The sequence below is a fragment of the Populus trichocarpa genome, chromosome 7 (genome assembly GCF_000002775.5).
Source record: "Populus trichocarpa isolate Nisqually-1 chromosome 7, P.trichocarpa_v4.1, whole genome shotgun sequence".
Classification (NCBI taxonomy): domain Eukaryota; kingdom Viridiplantae; phylum Streptophyta; class Magnoliopsida; order Malpighiales; family Salicaceae; genus Populus; species Populus trichocarpa.
The window spans coordinates 3,166,171-3,189,441 of record NC_037291.2 but is presented as its reverse complement, the minus strand read 5'-3'; the positions used below and the strand labels follow the sequence as shown (position 1 = coordinate 3,189,441).

Below are 23,271 nucleotides of genomic sequence, written 5' to 3'. Positions count from 1 at the left end.
AAAAGGCATTTGATTATTTTATTAAAGAGTTACATTAATAATTTTATTGTGCATTTAGAAATCTAATTACCAAAATAACTATACACAATCCTCAAAAGATATTTATTTCATGATGAAAGATCATCTCATTCTAAAAGCCAATGCAAAAAAATAAAATAAACCAGGTAAAAAAAATCATGAAACTATTATAATAAATAGTGTTACATGTCTTGAGAGACAGTAAAACCCCTAGGATAATTAGTGTTTTTGATAATGTTTTTGATCCAGGAAATTGCTGCCACCTTCTTTATTCATGTTAACGTCGCTACTTCCCACTCTGGAATTGCACACACCAAATCCAGTTAAGAAAACAAAATGCAATCTTCTTTATGTTCTCAAATTCTTGAGCACATGCGTAACCGATTCCCATAAACTGGCTGTTTCTTCATCGCATACGACTTCCTCCAAATGTTTAAGATTCAAGATTGATGACGGCAACTTATAATAGTTCGAGCAGCCAATCATGTGTAGCGTGCTCAAGTTTTGCACCTCTCCGATATCTTCTGGTTATCTTTCAGTTTCTAAACACTCTGATATGTCAAGAATCCTCAACTTATGGAGGCCCCCAATTGTGTATGGCAACTCTAGCAATTTTATACAGGAACTAAGTCTTAGAATTTCTAAATTTACCAACTTGCCAATTTCTCTAGGCCTAGGCAATGCAATCAACTTGTGACAATTGGTAATGCTGATTTTCTTTAGCTTGATAAGATAAAAGATCTCAGCAGGCAATTCTATCAGATCATTGCTGTAGTCAATGTTTATTTCCTCTAACTTTGGCAATGCTTCTGAAACCTGGATGGTAGAGGTGCTAAAAGCTTGACCGATGTTGCACGTAAACAAAGATAGCTTTTGTAGATTCTCAAACTTCATATTTGTGAAGGCAAAGGAAGGAATTGAAACCTGCTCTAATCTGATTCTCTTCAAGTTGGGTACAGAAGTAAGAAGTGAGAAATTACTAAATTCTGTAGCAAAATAACCACGGTTCATGGTCGACAATTAAGGATCATAACCTCAACTTCAGGAGCTTGCATGGAGCACCAACTTGGTGAGAAGTTTTCATCTGCAAATGATATTTATTCCATAGGGTGTGAAAATGCAGTTGCGCATAAGTTAAACTACTGTTATTTGTTCAAGAGAGGGAAATGATAACCTGTGGAGATAGACAACAGGCGGCTACTAATGCTTGGCTGCTTCTGTTCCATCCACCAGTCAGGGACATTGTTTGCACAGATCTCCAGAACTTGTCTTTTTCTCTGCTCCAGTGGTTCCAAGTCACTTTGATGGATAGCTAGCTTTCTTAGAAGATCATGCTGCATAGCGAAGTGATGATTATAGCAGCTGCTTAGATAATTCCTGGCAAATGATCATAAGTTGATTGGTTAGGGAAAATCCCAACATTTTCTCATACTAATCAGAATTTCATTCTCTTTCTACTTCTCTGTGATTTGAAGTATCAAACGACTAGCAGAATTGACATGAATGAAATGACAATCCAGAAAATTAAACAAGAAGGGAAGTTTTTGTCTCATGCATACCTTGTGACTACAAGATCAACTAAATTCATGTTAGAGAGTTCCTGGATTTTGGCAACGGCATATGCTTCTTCATCTAGCTTGTACAATTCCATCCACATGTCTCTTCCGTTCTACCATCCAATGCTTCGTTCAGTTTTTCAATGTCTTTGAGAATTGGAATGATTGATTCCATTCGCTCCAAGTTGGACTTAAACATGAGGACTTTGTCTTTCACGTCCATCACTGCATCCAACAGCTACCCCATGAATTTCCCCAGAACAGCTGCACCAAGTAATTGAGCTGCCATTGCTGTTTCCCTATGAAAGTTTGTCAAATCCTAGATTTCAATAACTTCCAGTTCTCTCACGTAGGTATGCAAAAAAAAAAAAAAAAAAAGAGTAGACCAAGCCTGTTAGGTATGTTATATTGGTCTTCAATCAATATATGAAAGGGATTTGTACTGTTGCTGTGAATCAAACGTCGCATCTTGTGCTCATCGACTTTTTCTCTGTATTTTACGCGGTTTAGTTATGAAACAAACCAACGCAAGCCTCCAATAACGCAAGATAATATATATTCTTTCGATATATAAATACTTCTAAACAAAAAACAAAGGGGTTTTTCTCGATCTATACAGGGAGTCAAGTCATAAATTTCATTATTTATTTTTTAATTTAATTCCTAAATTTTTTTTACTGGCCAGCCGAGTTTTTTTTTTAATCGGTCAAGCCGACTAGGTCGTATCATAAGAATTCTCATATAATTTAATTTTAAATTTAAGTTAGGTAAGATATGGAGGTTGAAATGTTTTTTCTATCAATTTCATCTTTTTTTTTTCCCTCTATTTGTTTCTTAAAATTTTTTAACCGATTAGTCTCAGGTTGTCTTCGAACAGACTAACTCGACTAAATCATATTAGAATAATTTTCATACAATTAAAATTTTAAATTCAAATTAAACAATAATTAGTAAATTAAAAAATCTTAAAATTAATCTATTAATTTAAATTTAATAATAATATCAAATAGTTTCTAAATGTTTATATTCTTTTTAATCCTAGCACCTATGTAGCCCGAGCATGCAAATTGCAAAATACTTTATTAGCTAATATTCTAAAAGAAGTGGAAGTCGCAGTGAATCAGTTCCGTTTTTTTTTCTTTTCATTTTTTTTGAAGTATACTAAAAGAGCTTCACTGATGATTTTTTTTTCTCAATTTGTTTTTGTGTTAGAAAAGAAGTGGGAGTTGCTTTACTTGAATAGAACAGTGAAGTAGCTCGTTTTCTTCTTCTTTTTTTCTCTTTTTTTTTTTCTTTTCCTATATTTTTTTTTTTTTAAAGAAGTGTACTCAAAGAAGTAGAAGCAACTTTATTGTTCACTTTTTCCTTTTTCTCATATACATTTTGGAGTTTATTTAACCAGCAAAACAAAATAGCTCCGTGTACTTTGTAGTTTATCTGTGGTTCTTTGAAATTTTGAGCATTTCATATTTTAGCTTAAAAATTGATTTTTTTTAAGTTTGGAAGGTGAGAGATGAGAGAGAAAATTCCCAAAAAGTATTGAAAAGAGAGAAAATAGTTGTCGATATTATAATCATCAAAAAGTGTGATCTTAGTGCTAATAAATTAGAATTTTAAAAAGAAATTTGATGAAGATGATTTTTTCCTCTCGTAATTTTTAAAAAGTATATTAGGGTTAATTTTTTTTATTTGATTATTTTAAGAGGGATTGGAGGTTGTTTTATAGTTTCAAATGGGGTTTTAAGGCTTCTTGTGTTTTTTTTTTTCCCTGTTTTTGTAGATGAAAACAAATTTAAAAATGAGTTTTTAATTTTTTTTTAATTCAGAACCTGATTTTTCAATTACAGCAGTCTCAGCAGACAAAACTCCCATAAGATGTCAAATCCCAGGACATAGATAAGGCCACACATTCACTTCGATTAGATTTTATTTTAATAGATCTAGTCCTTGACATCCATTGCTTGATTGCACATATATCACGACAAATCTGGTGCTGTCAGCCTGGGTTTTTTTGGCCGACTATTGTCTGGTCGACGCTTGCGGTGGCCGGCCCGTGGATTGATGGCATCGGTAAAGTGACCCTGTATTTTTTCTAATCTTGATTATTTCTTAAACTTTAATTAATACTCTCTTTCTTTAAATCGTTCGGCTCACCCTAGTTGATTTTTTTAAAATTATTTTGTATTTTTATAATGTTTCAAAGAGAATTTTCTTTAATTTGTTTGTATTTGATATAAATAAAGTATTTGTATGATGTATTTATAAAAATATATAAAAGAGAAGAAGCACGCACATAGAAACTAGTTTCTTACAAATTACTTTGAGGTTTGTTGAATGAAGACTTCTGCACTCTTTCCTTGATTTAAAATCTTGTCAAATATTGCAGCTCTTAGAAATTGCTGGCAACCTGCGTTTTGGGTTTATGAGGAAACGTCTTTTTGCTAGGAAAAATGGTTTGACATTTGATCCACGCCATTACAGTACGATTTTTAACGAGGGCTACTAACAATTTACAGAATCACACCTTCTTTCTATGCATTAAAGGAAAGCACAATGACATAATTACAAATTAAAGGCTCGTCAGAATTCTTGGAGAATAATCATTATCAGAAAACAATGGCTACCCAAGCCAGTTCAAGTTGTTTTCCTTATGTACCTTTATCGTCAGAGATGGAAGGCAGGGTTTGAAACGATTCCATGACATGGCAGTTTCTTGATCGCCTATTACTTCTTTTAGGTGGACAAGATTCGCAACTGATGATGGCAATTCACAACTTGAGCACTCTATCATGTAGAGCTTTCTCAGATCATCCTAACTGACCGATCTGTTCTGGCAATTCTGTTACACTTAGACATTCGGATAAGTCAAGAATCTGCAACTTATGAAGTCTACCGATTGTGCCCGGTAACTCTGTCAATTCGATGCAGGAGTTGAGCCTTAGGACCTCCAAATCAAGTAAATTTCCCATGTCCTCTGGCAGTGCCAAAAGCTTATGACAATTCGTGATACTGAGCTTTCTTAGCAAGACAAGATCACAGAATCCTGTTGGCAATTCCTCCAGATCATTGCAGTAGTCAATGGTGAGGTCGACTAACTTTGGGAATGCATCCGAAATCTTGTTGGTAGATTTATTAAAAGCTTGATGAATATTGCACATAACCAAGGACATCTTTTCTAGCTTCCTCCATTTCATTGAAGTCAAGAAAAGGGATGGTATGGAAACCTTTTCCAGTCTTATTCTCTTTAGATTTGATAAAGAACCAAGAAGTGGGAAATTGCTCAATTCGGCTGGAACGAACCCATAATTGTGAAGTACTAAAACTTTTAGCTTATTCATTCTTTCTATGAACTCAGGCAATGAGTATTTCTCTGTCTGAAAATTCAGAAGTAAAACCTCAACTTCCGGCGCTTGCATGGTGGACCAACTTGATGAGAATGTTTCATCTGCAAACAAGGTGATGAAAATACAAAAAAATTAAAATTGGTTGTGTATGTTTGATGCTTGTGCGCATGTATGTGCGCAGAGGCCAGGCTATCTTTGTATTAAGAAAATAATAGGGATTAATAACCTGTTGAGATAGATAAGAGTTTGGCCCTGATTGATAGCTGATCTTGTTCCATCAACCACTCAGGGATTTTATTTTCAATTATCTCCAATAATACTCGTTTCCTGTGCTCAATTTTTCCTGAGTTGCTTTCCCGGATGGCCAGCTCCCTGAGCAGGTCATGCTGTGAGACAAAATGCTCATTATAGGAGCCATCGTCTTCGTTTGCATCTTTCCTGGTGAATCACAGGAGTTGATTGCTTAGAGACTCACACTCTTGACAAGTTAGCAACTAACAGTACACAAGTTAATTGAAATGAATAACATAAGTGGAGTTCTAATGACCATCAAAAGTTGCAATCATAGCAGTTGAAGCTGGTCATCCATCAGCGAAACCCAGAAAGATAACCAATTATTTTAACCCCCATAAACCAAGTTGGTAATCGTTTTGTTCTTCTAATATTTTCCATGATTTTCTTCTTCTAATATTTTCCAGGATATCTCATTTTATATATAAAGGTCCATGTAGTAGTAGGATCCATATGATATTCGTAGCATCGATGTTTGATGTGAAGATTCCACATACTATTACTAGAATATATACCCTGGCCATAATAATGTCAATAGGGTTCACAGCTATCATACCTTGTAACTACAACTTCAATCAGATTCCTATCAGAGAGTTCATGGAGATTGGCAATGGCGTCGTCCTCATCTAGGTTATACAATTCTGCCCACATATCAATAAGGGTAGTGGCAGGAATCCTCTGGTCTTCAGGGAATGAACCAAGGTCCATGAAACATTCCTTGGCTACTACATTATCATTGAAGGCTTCCACACTGCTTTGAAGACAATCGAGAATTTCATTGTCGTAAAGAATAGAAGCAGGTTTAGAGCATTCCCTAAGTCTCTTACGCCATTCTGCAGCGGACTTCCGGCACAAAGATTTTCCAACCACTGAAATGACTAGAGGAAATCCCCTGCAGCATTTTACCATCTGCAATTCAGTGCCATGACAAAAATCAGTCATTCCGTGCAGGTTGGTGGGCGGTAACAAACTAAAAATAAAGTTGCATTGTGTAAACACATCGATGGTTTCTTAAAGGTGTAAAATGCATGTTTTTCTTTTCTTTTCTACAGTTGCAAAATTGTAAGATATCATCCCTGGAGTGAATTTACAGATTCAAAACACATGGTTTCGGAATTTTTATTTGAAGGTCTGATAGCACTTGATAAGACAGCAAACAAGTAAGCACAGGTGCATGCTAATTCAGAGAGTCAAAATATTGGACAGAGAATATTTGTTCACTAATTTGTATTAATGTAGAAGGTGAAAACCAAATAAAAATGAGCAAATAAACATTCATAATTGCATGTTGATAAATCACCTCCTCTAGACTTTTTTGATCTGGAGCATATGACTGCTGATCCAATGGTAATGCCAATTTCTGAAAAAGGGTCATGGCATCTGCAAGATTCAATGTTTCCAATTTATATGTTGATCCAAAACTTTGAAATTCATATCTTGATGTCACCAAAATCTTGTAATTTTCTATTCGGAACTTGAGCTTGTCAAGAATATATTTCGATACTGGCCAAACATCATCAAGGACCAATAATATTGGATCTGGTCCTATCTGCTTGAACAAACGTTCCAAATGGTTAGCTGCATCTTCTTCACTTCGAAAATCAGGTAACTCGATTTCTTTATGCTGGAATATCATCTTCACAATGACCAGCAGGTTGCGCAGCTTTGAAACGTTGATAAAGAAGATGTTGCTCTTGAATTTATCTGAAAACTCGGAAAAGAAGAAAGCTGTAATGAAATTTCTTCAGAAATTCTTATGTTTTCACATATAGTTAAAGGAAAATGGATACAAGAGCCTACATGTGGAACTCCAAATTCTAATCCTCAGAAAAACTAAAAGCAAAATATGGGAATTGCTTCATTTACTCTGCCAAAGAGTTCCAAGTAATGAACTGTGTCTAAAATATCATACATTTGCCTATTTCAATCAATAACAGCCCCACAATTCTGCAGAAACACAAGTCTTTATGTGTGGTTACAATTCAACATGACAAAATCATCCGTTTTTATTTCTTGAAAATGAATAATTGAACAAGAGAATGTACATGAAGCTTAATAGAGATACACATTAGACCAGAAAAACAAAAGGGAAAACAGCAGCAATTTACCTCAGATACTAACAGAACAAGGAAATGGATGTACCTGGCAATTACCCTGAAGAGAAGAAAACATAAGGAAGCCTTTTCGGGCACTAAAGCTCAACTTTGTTCAGATACCCTATTCTGTTTGCAAAATTGTTTGCCTAACATGATCATAGAACCTTTATAACAGGTGTACTAACTAAAACACTCTCTTACCATCAAAAAGGGATACAAATAGCCGGACCAAAAATAAGCAGAAGAAGTAGAAAGACAAAAGGAGGTAGTCAAAAGAACTCTCAAGTAGTAAATGTGTACCTTTAACATTCCCATGTTGACAAAGTGCTGTAGCCAACGTTGTCTTTCCACATCCTCCAGGAGCAGATAACACAATATGCTGTGATGTCTCATCATTAAGCAGCTTTATCTCCAGATCACTCAATGGAATCTTCAACCCAACAGGATCCACTTTCAGTAGAGGAGGTGAGCACACACCAGCTAAAATAGTATTACTATAGCTCTTGCTTGAATCCACCCTACTACCATTGCTTAGAGTCATGCTTAACTTCCCGATTTGATCATTTAACTGTCTTACTCCAAAAGAAACATCTTTCACAGCAACCAAATTCGAATTTTGTGTATGCAAAATCTCTTTTGTATCTGCTACCACCTGAAGTTGCAAAACACTGCTAATATGATCACGAATATCCTTCTCTAACTTGAGAAGTTTCTTGTTATAAATAGGCCTCTTCAAATAGTTGTATTTCTGGATTTTTGAGCATTTATTGACTAAATCATTGCCTTTTGTCACTAATCCTTTGAGCCTTTCAAGTTGCTTTGGTTGATCAAGTTCTGCGTTGAAAGATTCTATTTTCTTGATATTTGGAGCCATATCTTTCAACATCTCCTCTAGGCGCTTCAAGCTTGGCTCGAACTGGGAGTTGTTTTTCTGTGCTTTTAAAACCATCTTTAAGAAATCACCAAAAATTATCTCGAAACCAGCCCCAGCAACTGCTGATACAGCAATTTGACCTGCCATGGCTTCTTTTTCACAAAGAAAAACCAGCTGAGTTTTGTACAACAACTAGTGAGTAACTGAAGTTAAGAGGACAATGGTTTCTGGGCTGTTTTGGGTAGATGGAAATCTTTTCCGGGGAACTGGATTTCCTATCTTGTTTTCTTTCTTGAGAAACGAAGTAAAGCATCATTATATGCTTGCTATCTTGTGTTGATGATGTGTAAACTGTGTTGAATTGAGAGGATTGACTTTTCAACCTTAAATTATTTTTTGACTGGTGACCATAATGTAATTCTCCTATTTTGATTCAAACCTCCCCTGAAGTTTTGATCAAAAGAAACTTCGTCCCTAATCGTTAAAATTTTTGAAATTGGTCCTTGACAGCCCTTCTATCATGTTTTAATTTATGAACAAATTAAATCTCATGTGGGGACCCATAAGATCGTGAGATGTGTGTCCTTTAAAGGATATTTCATGTGTAGATTTTAATTTATTAATACATAGAACTTGGGGGTGACATTTCATAAAGAGAAGAACACAAGGACCAAATCAAGAATTTTAAATGCTTAAGGACTGAGTTTCCTTTCAACGGAGTTGAAGACTTGAAGGATTCCATTAGAAAGTTAGAATACTGCTACAGTTAAGTCAAGTCAACTGTCGAGGCAGGTGGGGGCATGGCAGCTTGCAACAAGGAATTTCACGGCAGCTTCCTCGTCGGAGCATCGAGCTTTCATTCTCTAGATTCTTTCCAACTTTTATTGCCCGTTGGTCCACTTTGAGGATTAAATAAATTCTTCAAGATGAATGATGGTTCTATATATATATATATATATATATAGTTAATGAAATATATGCTTCTGGATTTCTAAGAAACAACGTTCACCTTGGAGGGCAAATAAATAAATAAATTAATAAAATGACAATTATTATTTTGCACTTAATTGTCCAAAACAAAATTCATAGGAACAAAATAAGTAGTAGGTTAAACCGTGTAACGTTGGCATTTTTTATTGACAACTCTAATTTCAATTATAAAAAAATAACAGGTATAAATTTAATATAAGAATCAAATTATATTAAATTAAATTAAAATTAAAAGATAAAATTAAAAAGATTTAACATAAAATATATAACAATTAAAAAATTACAACTAAATTTGATATATTTAATAAATAAAAAGATATTTTTATGTTTTTTACAACTTATAAAAAGTATTTTCCACTCAAAATTTAAAAAAAATACTTTTCTGAAAAACTAAGCTAAATATTTTCTTTAATTGAAAAATATTTTCTATTTACTAACTTTTCTAATGTTAAATAAACACAAAATAATTTTAAAAATAATTTTTAGAAAATTACTTTCTATAAAACATTCGTTGCCTAAATATTTATAGTGTTTGATTAACATTATTTTTATTAGATTTTCTCCATTTTAATTTTTAAATATCTCATGCAACACGTGTTTTTCCTTCAAAACTCACCCAAAAATCATTAATAAATCCATATCTCATCAATTTAATAAACAAGTTTAGAAATTTGAATCATATATATTGTATAATAGATTCATTTATTTATATTAAATTCAAATAAAGACCTCGACTTATTCATATCTCTGCTTCCAAATATTTTATTGTAATTGCCACAAGATTAAAAACATTTTTTGAGGTCATATATATCAAAACTTAGAGTTTAAGACACACTCATTAACGATATGAAAAATTAATTATTTGATTAATACTTAATTTTACAAGTGTTTATTTTTGTTATTATATAATTAAATAATTTTTTTTCTAAACCTAGTGGGGTCCATAATCCGGGTTATGGGTTTTGATAACTATTCATATCTTTTATGTCCTATTTTATAATAGTGATATTTTTTTTTTATCCCAATTGGAATAAATAATGAGAATGCATTTTTTTAATTTAAAAATAAAATAGTACTTCATACCTATGCAATTATTTTTTGAAGATTGCAATGGCAAAAACATTATAGCATTGTAGGACTAAACTATATATATATAATTTTTAAAGAGTGATTTCTTAGTAATATCATTGTGAATATTTTTAATAATTATAATAAGCTCTTCACAATTTGATTATATTTAAAAGGATATAAGAATGTAAGTGATACATATTCAAATTAGTAATAAAATATGGAAAGCTTAAGATATTTTGAAATTCCTTTTTCTTTAGTCTTTATCCTGTACAAGAAAAGTAATAATATTGATGGATCTATATTTTTGGCAACTTTATGAAAAATAAATTTGAGCCTAAGTTCCTATTTCAAAGGTCAAAATGCAAGATGATAATGTCTTGATAAGAAGGTAGGTCTCGCGTTTATACCCAACATCTCTAGATTTGACAAAATGCTTAGTTCAGATAACATGGATCTAGCTCAAACTTAGTTACATGCCAAGTCTAAATAAGCATATGTATAGCTCACTACCATACCTATTGATCATGGATTTGGCAATGTGCTAAGCATAGAGGGTTAAAGGCCTATAAATTATTATAGGTCTCATGTTGGATCCTAAAGGCTAAGATTTTATTTGCTTATTCTTATGACTTTTAACATAAAATGTTAAAATTAGAGATATTTATCTATTGTTAATGTATGTATAAGATATATTTGTCTTTTATTAATGTTTATATAAGAGATATTTATTCATTATTAATGCTATCAGGACAAAATTACATTACAACCCCTCCACTCAAACTAAAGAATAAGGTTCATAGGCTATACATATCTCATGAATCATCAGGTAAGGGGTTAATAATTTTTATTCTCTAGACAATAATACTTTTAAATCCCATAGCATTTATCATATCAAAATAAGAACAAAAAACACATGTTTTTGGAATTTAATGTTTATTCTTTTATTTATTGTAATTTTTTTTCTTAAACGTTATTAAGTTTATCATATGAGAATTCCAAACATCACAAAAAATACAAAAATAATACAATCTAGTATTCCAAATATAAAATACAAAGAGGACACTATTATGTTCTATGTTATATGGTTATTTAAGAACAAAATACATATATAAATTTTAAATTTTAAATTTATAAAAAAAAAAACTAAAAGACCTAAATACTAGTATGACATGCGTGGAAAGGATTAGTAACTTTTTGCTACACCTAAATCACTTTTAGTTTTCAAAATTGACAGCATCTTGAGGTCTTCGATTTCATTCCTTCCAAATTAAGAAAATTAAAAAACGCGAAGCAACTCTCATGACACCGGACTTGAATCATTTTATAATCTACAATATTATTATAATCTTATCATGGATTTATATAAAAAAATATAAAAATAAAATTTTATAGAAAAACATTATTATAATCTACAATGTTTTTTTTTAAAAAACAACAAAGATAATTTAAAAAAAACATAAAAAAAAGGAAAAAAAACCATGTAAGAAAACACTGTAGCAATCTATAGTATTTTGTGAAGAAATATATAGTTGTAATTCTCAACCAGCTCAATATTAAAAAAATAAAATTAATAAACATAGTTTTTTTAAAATCATAATAAAAAAAATCATGTGGAAAATGACTATAGCAATCCACTGTGTTTTTTTTTTAAAAAGTACAAAGCTAAATTCTCAACTAGCTTAATATTAAAAAATAGAAGCAACAAAGATAATTTTAAAAAAATTCATATAAAAAAACAAAAATCATAAAAAAACAAAAAGAAAAAAAGAAAAAAAAGACCTATGCAGGAAACACTATAGTAATGTATAATGTTTTGTGAGGAAAGCTAGAGTTGTAATCCTCAACCAGCTCAAATTTAAAAAATAAAATCGATAAAGATAATTTTGAAAAAAATTATAAAAAATATAAAAATCATGTAATGGAATACTGTAGCAATCCACAATGTTTTGTTTTTTTTTTTTAAACTACAAAACTAAATTCTGAACTATCTCAATATTAAAAAAATAAATTCAGCAAAGATAATTTTAGAAAACAAATATGTGAAAAAACACTGTAGCAAAACAAAAACCATGTGGGGAAACACTGTAGCAATCGATAATATTTCTAAGAAAAAACTATAAAGCTAAATTCTCAACCAATTAAATAATAAAAAAATAAAAAAAGAAGAAGATAATTTTTTAAAAAAATAAAAAAACAGGTGGAGAAAAAAAAAAAAAAAAAAAAAAAAAAAAAAAAAACAAAAAAAAACAAAAAGAAAAACACATGCAGGGAAAGGGAAAAAAAAAACAAAAAAGAAAAAACATGTGGGGAATGGAAAAAACAACAAAAAAACAAAAAAAATAAAAAAACAAAAATAAACAAAAAGAAAAACACATGCAGGGAAAGGGAAAAAAAAAACAAAAAACAAAAAAAAAAATACGAGCAAAACTACATTACTTTCCCCGTGCATTTCAGAATATTAGGTAATAATTTTGGTATCTTCAGCAGTAGAACTACAGCAACTTGATTTGCCTTTTCTTGTTTGTTAATCTATCAAAGAATGCAAGCCACCATACGAAAGTTTGCCTTAGGACATGGAAAGTCTGAACCACCCAACTCTCTTCCCTTTCTTCCTGAGAAATTCCCAAGCAGTCTCAGCAGAAAAAACTCCCAGGAGATGTCAAATTCCAGGAAGGAGATAGATAATGCGCACACATTCACTTCGATTAGATTTTATTTTAATAGATCTAGTCCTTAACATCCATTTCTTGAATGCATTCAATCATAACAAATCTGGTGATGTCAGCGTGGGTTGTTTTGGTTGACTATGGTGCTGGTCGACGCTGGCGGTGGCCGGCCCGTGGGTTGATAGTATCAGTAATTTACCCTTTATTTATTTATTTGTTTATTTTTTCTAATTTCTCTGATTTCTTTAACTTGTTTGGTTCTTTTTTTTAAATAGTAGTTATTTTTTAATTATTTTGTATTATTATAATATTTCTGAGAGATTATTGTCATTTTTCTTTAATCTTTCTGTATTTGATATAAGTAAATGTATTTGTGTGATGTATTTATAAAAATAAAAGTTATTTCTTCTTGATAAGAAATAATAACTTATAAGATAAGAAAAGGCATAAATTAAAAAGAGAGATTGGGGTTAAATATTTGTATGGAATATCTTATTTTGATTAAATCAAATTTTATTGAAATGTTACTTTGTGATTATTTAAAGTCAGAATTAATTCAAGTAAAAAAAGAAATATATAAAAGCTTTTCAAATTATAATCGCTCTTACAATAAAAAATAAATTAATCTATTATATATATTTTCTAAATAAAAATTTTATTTGAAATTTGGAAAATAAAAAAAATATTGAAGAAAAAAACCATAATTGGACCCTTTTTTGAAAATTTTTTTTGATGATAGGTAATGATAAAAAAAAAGAGTAAAATTTGAATAGTATAATTATAATTACAACAAAGAAAGACATTCTGTTATATATAAATTTCATACTAATATTTAATATTCCTCATTCATGAAAGATCTAATTATAGATATTTTAGTCTATCTAAGTAATAAAAATACACTATTGAGTAAGATCGACACAATTGGAGTGAATACTATTTTTTTTTAATGAAATCTTATATTTAAAACTATTTTAGTATCAAGAATTAAATTTTTAATGGAATTTAATCTTTAAAAGTAGTATAAAAATAAATTAGAGAACAACTTTTCTAATTTAATACACTAAATAAGATTTATTAATGTTAAAATACCCTTCTACCCATATATATATATATATATATATATATATATATATATATATATATATATTATCACTCTTCTCTCTCATGTCAAGAGTAAATATGCACTTTCATTAAATCCTCAACTACACTATCACTAAAAGAGTCTTCTCTTCTGTCATATTATTTGATCTCAATAAGAAAATAAGATCTTATTGAAAGGTAATTGGATTTGATTTTTTAGGTAATTTTGCAGTGATGATAGCAGAGAAAAATTGAAATAATTTAAGGGTGACGAGAGTAATATAAAAAATAAAAAGAATTAAATTAAGTGATAGAATGTTTCTTTTATATTTGTGAATTTAATTTATTTATTTATTAAATTCAAATTAAACACTATAATTAAATTCAATTATAAAGGTAGTTCCATGAATTATTATTTTGACATCATATTTATTACAAAGTTTATTGATAGACTATATTATCCTTATCTTTCATATAAATACGGAGTGCATTATTTTCACAAAATCAATTATTTTTGAAAAGTAATTTTTTTAATTATTAAATTTCATAATTACTGTAAATAAAAAACAAGTGTATAAAAATTTAATTTTCAAAAAATATCAATTTATTAAATTATAGTTTTTGAAGAAATATTTTATTGGAAAATAATATTTAAAAACACAAAGAATTCTTTGACGAAAACAAAATATAGTATGACCAAAAAAACATTTGTTCAAAGAAATTGAATTTCGTGATAGGAAATGATTAAAAAAAGGTAAAAATATGAATATCTTTCAACTTTTACCTATTAAATATATAGATGTAAACACAAGAAAACATTTATTATCATCATTTGTGAATAATATAACTAAGGGTATTTTTTTTCATATTTTTTTTATTAATTAAAGAGAGATTATGAGATTGGACTAGCAAAGTATGAAGTGGGAATTCTAATATCTAGTTGTTACTTAGATAATTGGCTCGCTATGTTGAGGTTAGATAATTTTTTTTTATATAAAAAAATATCTAAGTATTACTAACATGTTTTATAATAAAAAATTATGAACTCAAAATATAATGCATATTGAATGATATTTTTCTTTTAAATTTAATACAATAACATGTTGGTTGTCTTTTGTTATAAAAAATATTAAGACGATAACATATTATATCGATCCGAATTAACTTCTCAAATTTATGATTTGGGTCATCAGACTATAATAATCATATAAAAAACAAATCAATATAAATTATAAAGGTCAATTCCTAATTAATTCAATGTTTAAGGATGAATTTTAAAAAAATTAAAAAAAGAACAAAAAACTAAATCCATAAGACAAAAATAACCTCATAAAAATAAAATTAAAAAAATTACAAAACCTAATTCCCAAATAACCTAATATTGAAGGATGAAATTGAAAAAAAAAAACTAAAAAAAGAAGAAGAAGATTTGGTTGTTGGAGGGTGAAATTAAAAAAAAATCAAATAAAAAAGGACCTATAAAAATTAACCAAGTTAACACAGGCCAACCTGTCAAACCTACGACCTAAGTTATGAGATCCATATAACTTTATAGAAAGAAAATTGGATAAAAATTCACGAAGTCCAATTCTAAATCAACTCAATATTAAATAAAAAAATAAAAAAAATCGATTAGAAAAATCAGCAAAACAAAACCTCAATCAATCCAGGTTAACCTGTTAAATCGACGGTTTAGATTATGAGATTGAGATAAATTTATAAAACATAATTGAAAAATATTATGAAACCTTTCTTTCAAAATATCTAATGTTAAAAGTTGAAATAAAAAAAATTCATAAGACTAATATATAAATTAATAAAAAAAATTAAATTGTTAAAAAATAAAATTAAAAAAAAAACCTATTGGCTATGCAATTTAGCCCTTCCGTAAGTATTTTTTTTTTTTTTTTTTTTTATTGAAAGACCATATGGGGTTTTGGCATTAGAATACACCCACCCATGACCCACCCCTACCATTCTGTGGCTGTGGTTAGCAAGCTAATCTGTATCTGTATACTGATTATCCCCCCTGAAAGGTGTGTAGAATTCAAATCTCCCAGTCTCTAAAAAAGACATTTCAAAGGTAGAACATGAGAGCTTTTATATATATATATAAACACACATCATTTCAAATAAGCTCGTCCAAATGGATTCTATGATAATCCTCAAACCAAAAATCCATCAAATCTAGTCAAATATTGCAGCTCTTAGAAATTATTGGCAAGCTGCGTTTTGGGTTTATGAGGAAACGTCTTTTCGCAAGGAATAATGGCTTGACGCCATTATAGTACGATTTTTAACGAGGGCTACTAACAATTTACAGAGTCACACCTTCTTTCTATGCATTAAAGGAAAGCACAATGGCATAATTACAAATTAAAGGCTCGTCAGAATTCTTGGAGAATACTCATTATCACAAAACAATGGCTACCCAAGCCAGTTCAAGTTGTTTTCCTTATGTACCTTTATCGTCAGAGATGGAAGGCAGGGTTTGAAACGATTCCATGACATGGCAGTTTCTTGATCGCCTATTACTTCTTTTAGGTGGACAAGATTCGCAACTGATGATGGCAATTCACAACTTGAGCACTCTATCATGTAGAGCTTTCTCAGATCATCCAACTGGCCGATCTGTTCTGGCAATTCTGTTACACTTAGACATTCGGATAAGTCAAGAATCTGCAACTTATTAAGTCTACCGATTGTGCCCGGTAACTCTGTCAATTCGATGCAGGAGTTGAGCCTTAGGACCTCCAAATCAAGTAAATTTCCCATGTCCTCTGGCAGTGCCAAAAGCTTATGACAATTTGTGATACTGAGCTTTCTTAGCAAGACAAGATCACAGAATCCTGTTGGCAATTCCTCCAGATCATTAGCAGTAGTCAATGGTGAGGTCGACTAACTTTGGGAATGCATCCGAAATCTTGTTGGTAGATTTATTAAAAGCTTGATCAATATTGCACATAACCAAGGACATCTTTTCTAGCTTCCTCCATTTCATTGAAGTCAAGAAAAGGGATGGGATGGAAACCTTTTCCAGTCTTATTCTCTTTAGATTTGATAAAGAACCAAGAAGTGGGAAATTGCTCAATTCGGCTGGAACGAACCCAGTAATTGTGAAGTACTAAAACTTTTAGCTTATTCATTCTTTCTATGAACTCAGGCAATGAGTATTTCTGTGTCTGAAAATTCAGAAGTAAAACCTCAACTTCCGGCGCTTGCATGGTGGACCAACTTGATGAGAATGTTTCATCTGCAAACAAGGTGATGAAAATACAAAAAAATTAAAAATTGGTTGTATATGTTTGATGCTTGTGCGCATGCATGTGCGCAGAGGCCAGGCTCTCTTTGTATTAAGAAAATAATAGGGATTAATAACCTGTTGAGATAGATAAGAGATTGGCCCTGATTGATAGCTGATCTTGTTCCATCAACCACTCAGGGATTTTATTTTCAATTATCTCCAATAATACTCGTTTCCTGTGCTCAATGTTTCCTGAGTTGCTTCCACGGATGGCCAGCTCCCTGAGCAGGTCATGCTGCATGACAAAATGCTCATTATAGGACCCATCGTCTTCGTTTGCATCTTTCCTGGTGAATCACAGGAGTTGATTGCTTAGAGACTCGCACTCTTGACAAGTTAGCAACTAACAGTACACAAGTTAATTGAAATGAATAACATAAGTGGATTTCTAATGACCATCAAAAGTTGCAATCATAGCAGTTGAAGCTGGTCATCCATCAGCGAAACCCAGAAAGATAACAAATTATTTTAATCCCCCATAAACCAAGTTGGTAATGGTTTTGTTCTTCTAATATTTTCCATGATTTTCTTCTTCTAATATTTTCCAGGATAACTCAATTTATATATAAAGGTCCATGTAGTAGTAGGATCCATATGATATTTGTCGAATCGATGTTTGATGTGAAGATTCCACATACTATTACTAGAATATATACCCTGGCCATAATAATGTCAATAGGGTTCATAGCTATCATACCTTGTAACTACAACTTCAATCAGATTCCTATCAGAGAGTTCATGGAGATTGGCAATGGCGTCGTCCTCATCTAGGTTATACAATTCTGCCCACATATCAATAAGGGTAGTGGCAGGAATCCTCTGGTCTTCAGGGAATGAACCAAGGTCCATGAAACATTCCTTGGCTACTACATCATCATTGAAGGCTTCCACACTGCTTTGAAGACAATCGAGAATTTCATCGTGGGAAAGAATAGAAACAGCTTTAGAGCATTCCCTAACTCTCTTACGCCATTCTGCAGCGGACTTCCGGCACAAAGATTTTCCAACCACTGAAATGACTAGAGGAAATCCCCTGCAGCATTTTACCATCTGCAATTCAGTGCCATGACAAAAATCTGTCATTCCGTGCAGGTTGGTGGGCAGTAACAAACTAAAAATAAAGTTGTCAAGTAACCATCTTAACCCAATAGCTTAAATTGTTAGTTAAAGTTTCAAGATATGATTTATATTATTCTCTAACACAACCCCTCAAGTGAGGGTCTTTTGGACTTGAAACTTGCACAGATCAATATTACCTTGTGTTTAATTTTTATCAAATAAATGAGGATGGTGAGATTCGAATTCGTGACCGCTTGGTCATCAAGGCTCTGATACCTTGTCAAGGAACCAATTCAACCCAAAAGTTCAAGCTGTTAGTTAAGGTTCCAAGATATGATTTATATTATTCTCTAACAAAAGTTCCATTGTGTAAACACATCGATGGTTTCTTAAAGGTGTAAAATAGACGTTTTTCTTTTCTTTTCTACAGTTGCAAAATTGTAAGATATCATCCCTGGAGTAAATTTACAGATTCAAAACACATGGTTTCGGAATTTTTATTTGAAGGTCTGATAGCACTTGATAAGACAACAAACAAGTAAGCACAAGTGCATGCTAAATCAGGGAGTCAAAATATTGGACAGAGAATATTTGTTCACTAATTTGTATTTATGTAGAAGGTGAAAACCAAATAAAAATGAGCAAATAAGCATTAATAATTGCAGGTTGATAAATCACCTCCTCTAGAATTTGTTGATCTGGAGCATATGACTGCTGATCCAATGGAAATGCCAATTTCTGAAAAAGGGTCATGGCATCTGCAAGATTCAATGTTTTCAATTTATATGTGGATCCAAAACTTGGAAATTCATATCTTGATGTCACCAAAATCTTGTAATTTTCTATTCGGAACTTGAGCTTGTCAAGAATATATTTCGATACTGGCCAAACATCATCAAGGACCAATAATATTGGATCTGGTCCTATCTGCTGGAACAAACGTTCCAAATGGTTAGCTGCATCTTCTTCACTTCGAAAATCAGGTAACTCGAATTCTTTATGCTGGAATATCGTCTTCACAATGACCAGCAGGTTGCGCAGCTTTGAAACGTTGATAAAGAAGATGTTGCTCTTGAATTTATCTGAAACCTCGGAAAAGAAGAAAGCTGGAATGAAATTTCTTCAGAAATTCTTATGTTTTCACATATAGGTAAAGGAAAAGGGATACAAGAGCCTACATGTGGAAACCCAAATTCTAATCCTCAGAAAAACTAAAAGCAAAATATGGGAATTGCTTCATTTACTCTGCTAAAGAGTTCCAAGTAATGAACTGTGTCTAAAATATCATACATTTGCTTATTTCAATCAATAACAGCCCCACAATTCTGCAGAAACACAAGTCTTTATGTGTGGTTACAATTCAACATGACAAAATCATCCGTTTTTATTTCTTGAAAATGAATAATTGAACAAGAGAATGTACATGAAGCTTAATAGAGATACACATAGACCAGAAAAACAAAAGGGAAAACAGCAGCAATTTACCTCGGATACTAACAGAACAAGGAAATGGATGTACCTGGCAATTACCCTGAAGAGAAGAAAACAGAAGGAAGCCTTTTCGGGCACTAAAGCTCAACTTTGTTCAGATACCCTATTCTGTTTGCAAAATTGTTTGCCTAACATGATCATAGAACCTTTATAACAGGTGTACTAACTAAAACTCTCTCTTACCATAAAAAAGGGATACAAATAGCCGGACCAAAAATAAGCAGAAGAAGTAGAAAGACAAAAGGAGGTAGTCAAAAGAACTCTCAAGTAGTAAATGCGTACCTTTAACATTCCCATGTTGACAAAGTGCTGTAGCCAACGTTGTCTTTCCACATCCTCCAGGAGCAGATAACACAATATGCTGTGATGTCTCATCATTAAGCAGCTTTATCTCCAGATCACTCAATGGAATCTTCAACCCAACAGGATCCACTTTCAGTAGAGGAGGTGAGCACACACCAGCTAAAATAGTATTACTATAGCTCTTGCTTGAATCCACCCTACTACCATTGCTTAGAGTCATGCTTAACTTCCCGATTTGATCATTTAACTGTCTTACTCCATAAGAAACATCTTTCACAGCAACCAAATTCGAATTTTGTGTATGCAAAATCTCTTTTGTATCTGCTACCTGCTGAAGTTGCAAAACACTGCTAATATGATCACGAATATCCTTCTCTAACTTGATAAGTTTCTTGTTATAAATAGGCCTCTTCAAATAGTTGTATTTCTGGATTTTTGAGCATTTATTGACTAAATCATTGCCTTTTGTCACTAATCCTTTGAGCCTTTCAAGTTGCTTTGGTTGATCAAGTTCTGCGTTGAAAGATTCTATTTTCTTGATATTTGGAGACATATCTTTCAACATCTCCTCTAGGCGCTTCAAGCTTGGCTCGAACTGGGAGTTGTTTTTCTGTGCTTTTAAAACCATCTTTAAGAAATCACCAAAAATTATCTCGAAACCAGCCCCAGCAACTGCTGATACAGCAATTTTACCTGCCATGGCTTCCTTTTCACAAAGAAAAACCAGCTGAGTTTTGTACAACAACTAGTGAGTAACTGAAGTTAAGAGGACAATGGTTTCTGGGCTGTTTTGGGTAGATGGAAATCTTTTCCGGGGAACTGGATTTCCTATCTTGTTTTCTTTCTTGAGAAACGAAGTAAAGCATCATTATATGCTTGCTATCTTGTGTTGATGATGTGTAAAGTGTGTGGAATTGAGAGGATTGACTTTTCAACCGTAAATTATTTTTTGATTGGTGATCAAAAGAAACTTCATCCCTAATCTTTAAACTTTGTGACATTGGTCCTTGACAGCCCTTCTATCATGGTTTAATTTATGAACAAATTAAATCTCATTGTGGGGACCCATAAGATCGTGAGATGTGTGTCCTTTAGAGTATATTTCATGTGTAGATTTTAATTTATTAATACATAGAACTTGGGGGTGACATTTCATAAAGAGAAGAACACAAGGACCAAATCAAGAATTTTAAATGCTTAAGGACTGAGTTTCCTTTCACCGGAGTTGAAGACTTGAAGGATTCCATTAGCTCAAAGACTTAGAATACTGCTACAGTTAAGTCAAGTCAACTGTCGAGGCAGGTGGGGGCATGGCAGCTTGCAATAAGGAATTTCATGGCAGCTTCCTCGTCGGAGCATCGAACTTTCACTCTCTAGATTCTTTCCAACTTTTATTGCCCGTTGGTCCACTTTGAGAATCAAATAAATTGTTAAAGAAATATATGCTTCCTGACTTCCAAGAAACAACGTTCACCAAAAGATTGGTGGGCAAATAAATAAATAAATAAATAAATAAAATGACTATTTGGATCTTTCGCAAACAACTCAACAAACAAGAACAATTCTAGGGTGTTACCATATATAGGTCTATTTTAATTTTTTTTTTTGTGTAATATAATTTATTCCCGTCAATGCTTCATAAAAATTATTTTGCACTTAATTGTCCAAAACAAAATTCATAAGAACAAAATAAATAGTAGGTTAAACCGTGTAATGTTGGCATTTTTTTTATTGACAACTCTAATAATTATCTTTTCTAATTTCAATTATAAGAAAATAACAGGGATTAAAGTTAGAATAAGAATCAAATTAAATTATTTAGAAGATAAAATTAAAAAAATTAAACATAAAATATACAACAATTAAAAGATTATGACTAAATTTGATATATTTAATAAATAAAAAGATATTTTTATGTTTTTTACAACTTATAAAAATATTTTCCGCTCAAAATTAAAAGAAAATACTTTTCTGAAAAACTAAGCTAAATATTTTCTTTGATTGAAAAATATTTTCTATTTACTAACTTTTTTAATGTTAAATAAACACAAAACAATTTTAAAAATAGTTTCTAAAAAATCACTTTCTATAAAACATAAAACATACATTGCCTAAATTTTTATAGTGTTTGATTGACATTATTTTTATTAGGTTATATCCATTTTAATCTTTAAATATCTCATGCAACACTTGCTTTTTCTTCAAAACTCACCCAAAAATCATTAATAAATCCATATCTCATCTATTTAATAAACAAGTTTAGAAATTGAATCATATATATTTTATAATAGATTCATTTATTTATATTAAATTCAAATAAAGAACTCGACTTATTCATATCTTTGCTTCCAAATATTTTATTGTATTCGCCTCAAGATTAAAAACTTTTTTTGAGGTCATATATATCAAAACTTAGAGTTTAAGGCGTACTGATTAAAGATATGAAAAATTAATTATTTGATTAATACTTAATTTTACAAGTGTTTATTTTTGTTATCATACAATTAAATAAATTTTTTCTAAACCTAGTGGGGTTCATAATCCAAGTTATGGGTTTTGATAACTATTCATATCTTTTATGTCCTATTTTATAAAATAGTGATATTTTGTTTTATCCCAATTTGAATAAATAATGAGAATGCATTTTTTAATTAAAAAATAAAATAGTACTTTATAACTATGCAATTATTTTTTTGAAGATTGCAATGGCAAAAACATTATAGCATTATAGAAGATAGTAAAAGTTTCAGTATATTAACTTGTTTGTGTTATGATAAAATTTTAGGACTAAACTATACACACACACACACACACACACACACACACACACACACACACACACTTGACAGAATTGGTAATCTCAAGGATGGCGGCATAGTAGGATTGTGGTTTGGCTAAATTCCAGGGTTTGTAGTGCTAATTTGGAGGGAAAATTTTTGAAGCAGCAATGGAAGGGTTTTCATGATAAAATCCTTCTTCCATAGTTAAAATATTTTGGAAAGTAGTTTTGAAAATATATTTGGATTTGGTTTTTGGAAAACTGGTTTGTTGTAAAGAAAGGAGGGGTTTTGAAGCAGAAATGCCTCCTTAGAGTTTTGAAAGGGATTTGGAAATATTACCTGTTTGAG

General features: G+C 31.2%; 2 protein-coding genes across 2 annotated transcripts; both read right to left on the bottom strand.

Annotated features, from left to right (window-relative positions):
- Window positions 1-935: 935 nt before the first annotated feature.
- Window positions 936-1,941, bottom strand: LOC7477967 (probable disease resistance protein At5g66910). The gene is made up of 3 exons (XM_024604847.2): window positions 1,578-1,941; window positions 1,193-1,395; window positions 936-1,102 (listed from the first exon to the last, which is right to left on the bottom strand). Exons 1-3 carry the CDS (start codon window positions 1,673-1,675, stop codon window positions 1,026-1,028), a joined length of 378 nt encoding a protein of 125 aa, XP_024460615.1. The 5' UTR covers window positions 1,676-1,941; the 3' UTR covers window positions 936-1,025.
- A 2,068-nt stretch (window positions 1,942-4,009) lies between these two features.
- Window positions 4,010-21,013, bottom strand: LOC7477970 (probable disease resistance protein At5g66900). The gene is given in 7 exon segments (XM_002310712.4): window positions 4,010-4,386; window positions 4,388-5,019; window positions 5,145-5,356; window positions 5,766-6,118; window positions 6,510-6,913; window positions 7,606-8,319; window positions 20,837-21,013. Coding segments are annotated over 7 exon segments (2,514 nt in total). The 5' UTR covers window positions 20,844-21,013; the 3' UTR covers window positions 4,010-4,194.
- Window positions 21,014-23,271: the final 2,258 nt, after the last annotated feature.

Bases quoted from the DNA above. Each gene is read 5' to 3' on its own strand.
- LOC7477967 (XM_024604847.2), bottom strand. From the start codon at position 1,675: ATGTGGATGGAATTGTACAAGCTAGATGAAGAAGCATATGCCGTTGCC. The intron at 1,396-1,577 runs GTATGCATGAGA...ATCATTTGCCAG, and splicing joins GTTGATCTTGTAGTCACAAG to GAATTATCTAAGCAGCTGCT. The intron at 1,103-1,192 runs GTTATCATTTCC...TATCATTTGCAG, and splicing joins CCTGTTGTCTATCTCCACAG to ATGAAAACTTCTCACCAAGT.